General features: G+C 31.1%; 1 protein-coding gene across 1 annotated transcript; it reads right to left on the bottom strand.

Moving 5' to 3' along the window:
- Positions 1 to 331: 331 nt before the first annotated feature.
- On the bottom strand, positions 332 to 2,565 carry LOC130719785 (uncharacterized). The gene is made up of 2 exons (XM_057570398.1): positions 2,094 to 2,565; positions 332 to 2,001 (listed from the first exon to the last, which is right to left on the bottom strand). Exons 1-2 carry the CDS (start codon positions 2,563 to 2,565, stop codon positions 332 to 334), a joined length of 2,142 nt encoding a protein of 713 aa, XP_057426381.1.
- Between the last annotated feature and the right edge of the window lie 2,055 nt (positions 2,566 to 4,620).

Raw genomic sequence — 4,620 nt, 5'->3', positions numbered from 1 at the left:
AGACTTTTTTATCATTTTATATTTAACTAAACCAAATTACGAATATTAAGGATTAAGGAATCTAATTAAATGAATCAATTAGGTGTATTCAATAATTATTATTTTTTTAACTCGCATTTCAATATTATACATTTAAAAATTTTAATATATAAATATATATTATTACAAATTTCATATAAGAAAAGGTGATTTCTACAAAATTAAACAATTACACACAGAGTAAAATCTATGGAAAAGATATATAAATATACGTTTAAGTATTATGCATCTAAAACATAAACCACATAATATTTCAAAAAATAACAAACAAAATAATAGTAAATTACAACATTTAAGAAGAGTAAATTTTTTGGAAAACCTCATTGAAGACAATGTTCTTCGTAACATTTATTTGACTTATATCTTCATTACATATAAGTATCTTCAATCCAGCTCTTGTCTTTACTCGAGATATAGCAACATACAATTGGCCATGTGAAAAGACGGGATTTGGTAAGTAAATGCCAACATGTGATAGTGTTTGACCTTGACTTTTCTTAATAGTCATTGCAAATGAAAGTAGTAACGGAAATTGTCTTCTTTGGAACTTAATTGGCATGTTCTCATTAGTTGGCATTAAATTCATTCTACCAATAAAGACCTTCCTACCAATATGGGTGCCCGAGATGACAATACCACCAACAACATTTGGACGGAGATGAGTAATAACAAACCTCGTTCCATTGCAAAGACCTGTTGAAATGTCTAGATTACGCATGAGCATAACAGGAACACCCTCTTTCAATACTAATCGGTAATCAGGAATACCAAAACATCTAATGTCATTCAAAAATTCAGTTGTTACCCAATCAGCCTCAATACCAATCTCTTCCCTCACACTCCACACTGTATCAGAGCTTAAGTAAATCTTTTCCTTACCGGGGAATAGTGACAACACATATTGGTTGATCGAATCAACAGCATCCAATGTTGGAGCAAGAATAGCCTTGTCTTCATAATAATCGACACAACCAACTTTGTCCATAATATTAGGGTAAATAGCTCGAACAATATCTGCTACGGGATTAGACGATTGTGGAACCAAAGTCTCATCAAGAACTTTAATATCAGAATCACCATCATTATAATATCCTAGAATTCCATCACCAACATCGAGAACCCACTTCGCAAAAACTTTAATTTCCTCAACATCTGGGGTCACTAAGTTAGAAAACAAACGCATATTTTCAGTCAAAGTCAGAACTTTACAAAACCTCCATAATCGAGACGAGTTAATGGTAGCCGTAACTATCTCAGCTCTACTCCCCTTAGGGATAACCGGTAAAATTTGCCGGAAATCACCACCCAAAACAACAACCTTGCCACCAAATGGTTTATCAAAACTATCTGGGTTACAGAACCTCATGATGTCTCTCAATGTTCTATCCAACGCCTCAAAAGCATATCGACTAACCATTGGTGCTTCATCCCAAATAATGAGACTGGTTAATTGAAGAAGCTCAGCTTTAGGACTTCCTTGCACAATCCCACAACATGAATCCTCATTCACATTAAGTGGAATACAAAATAGAGAATGTGCAGTTCGACCACCAAGAAGTAGAAGTGACGCTATACCACTTGAAGCTACATTTAAGATAATTTTTTTCTTAGATCTTAATTTGTAACTCAATGTTTTCCAAAGGAAAGTCTTGCCTGTTCCACCATATCCATAAACGAAGAAAAATCCACCATCATCACTATTAACTGCCGACATAATCTCCTCATATATCTTAGCTTGGCCAGAATTCAACATACTAAAGCATTCAACATGTAATTTGCTCATCTCAATGGTATCAAAGTTAAGCTCATTCAATAGCAAAATATTACCATATTGTGTCAAAATACTGGAGTCAACACATGGCATATTGTGGAAATCTTTGAGGGATTTTCCATTCACAATCAATACCTTCTCTATCTCCATCAAACATAATTGCTTTAGATGTTCTTCATCAATAACCAAATCTACAAAAAAAAATCTCATAAAAAAACTACATATTATATGATACACAAAATACAATCTTTAATTATAAACCAAAAGTAATGGGGATTTATACCTAAATTATTGTGAGTTCTTCGTATATCATGCACAATTCCATCAGCTAAAATTGACCAAGTCTTCATCCAAACATGCAAGGGATCTGCCATAGAATTTCCCAATAGATATGAAACAAACAATCCCCTCATGTATGAACCAGAAGCAAGTGTGGACACATCAAGTATACCATCTATATATTCACGATCATCCTTAAGTAAATTCAATGCAATACATGCCTCCCTAAAAGTATCATATACACGATTGTCAACAGATCTCAAATCTTCAAAACTGGTACATCCTCTTTGAACATTCAACAACATCCTCAAGTAATACAACTCTCCACATCCAGGTGGAACAAAGTTAATGCGCCCAATAGAAAATCCTTGTTTCCGAGGACTCCATTTCTTCTCTTTCTTATCATACACAAATGATGCAGGAAATTCAGCATACTTTAGTCCTCTACCCTCTGGATATTTAGAATTGGCCTCCATCCACGCCAAGAACATGCTTTTCTTTACTTTATTTCTTTCAAACACATTACCAATTGTTTGTCTTTCATTAAACAATATAACTTGTTTCTTGGGTAAATGATAGCTTTGTTTATAAACAGCCGGCCATCTATCATGAATGTCAAATGAGAATGTTCTCCACACAGCTTCACATGGAGAAAGGTATCTACAATCATAATATTGCTTTATTTCATCCACAACATTTGTTTCCTCATTATTCTTCTAGCCAACAGACATAGACATTGTTACCCTGTCAACTCCCTTGTTAATATACTTGAAAAGATATTTTATAGAATTCGACTTGTTGCAATACTCAATGTTGAACAACAAAACCATTGTCCAAATCAACCTCCTCCTATTTGTAGACACTCCTGTATTTCTCCTCCTATAAACTGGATAGCCATCAGAATCAAATGATGTTTTTTCCACAAATTTTTTTGGGAAAAATTTGGAACAACGACCATTCTTCATGCAAGGAGAATTTTTCCTACTTGTCTCACCCATTAGGTATATATATAGTGTACCCATATAACATTGGAGTCAAACTCAATAAATAAATAATTAATCAACATGATTGTACCTATACAATTATTATAATTCAATCAACAGTACACCTAGCTTCAAAATTACGTTATCAATATATCACTAATCATTTCAACAAACAATTTAATATTCAAGGATATATTAAAAATTAGCATTAGTATTGTCTAAATGGCACATAAGAAAATTTGTATCCAATAATCCAATAATAAGTTATACACAAAACACATTTAAACTAAGTAAAATTCAACATCTATATTATATCACATCACATATTATATCACTTTCATAACTTAGTTATACTCCCTCTATTTTTTTTTAAGAACCAAACTAAATTTGCACATTCCTCAAAAACTTAATAAAAAAAATTGTTCCTTAATTTTATTATGAATATGAATCACTAAAAAAATTAAAAGAAAAATTAATGTACTACATTTGTGCAAAACCAAAGAACTTGATTTAAGTTGGTGATGATTTGACAACATCGATTTTCCCCTGCAAATAGTAAGGGAGTTAACTTTTTATTTTTGATTTTGTGTGTGAGATCATTTCAAAGCATTAAATGAGAAGATTTGACTATCTCACTAAGTACAATTTTTTATGAATAGTTGGTAGGTTCATTAAATGAAAAACAATGATTATCATTACATATGAAAAAACAACTCACTGATTTAATTCTAATCATTTGAATTGAAATATCAGCCCCAGCATTTAATGCAACACAACAATCACAGACCCCTTGATTGAAAAAGAACAAAGAAAAGATAATTTCACCTACTCAAATTTGAGTAGACGTTGCCTCAACCAAGTATTCAAATGTAAGAATTCATTGAAGAAAAGTAAACTAAGCTTAAAATGATTTTGAAAATCTTGCTAGATATAAATAGTCACCTCTTCAAAACTTACCCTTATTATTTAATATAAGCTATGTCCCTAATTATAAGCTAAAATTGTAAAAATCACGCTTATCATGAAAGTTTTAAATGATGCATTGGTTAAAAAAAAGGTTCAACTTTCCATGTTTACCCCTATTTAAGATAAAACATTTTAATTATTATACTATTAATAGTGCTCCACTACAAATAAATGCAAGGGTAAATATGGAAAGAAATATTAACTTTTACAACTTCAGCTATATTTAGTGACAAAACATAAGTCTCAACTTTAGCTTATAATTAGGGACAACGGGAGTATGAAAGAGAGTGTCATTTTGAAAAATTATTATATTGGATAGAAAAATTCATGAGTAATTAAGGAAAGTTAATAAGACTTTTTACAAATTTATTGCAAATAACCACCTTTCTTAATCCTATAAATTACATAAAAATGACTTATAATAGGGGATAGAGAGAGTATATTTTTTCCTTAAAAATAACAATGACACAACAATATTGTCTTTTTTTTTTAGAAAATTAAATCACACCATGATAACTTAATAAAAGCTTCTTAAGGCATACCATAAGAAAACTTGTAAACTGTAAAAACTCATTAACTTTT

Source organism: Lotus japonicus, chromosome 1, assembly GCF_012489685.1.
Source record: "Lotus japonicus ecotype B-129 chromosome 1, LjGifu_v1.2".
Classification (NCBI taxonomy): Eukaryota; Viridiplantae; Streptophyta; class Magnoliopsida; order Fabales; family Fabaceae; genus Lotus; species Lotus japonicus.
Note: the sequence above shows the minus strand (reverse complement) of the source record. Positions and strands in the feature narration are given on the sequence as shown.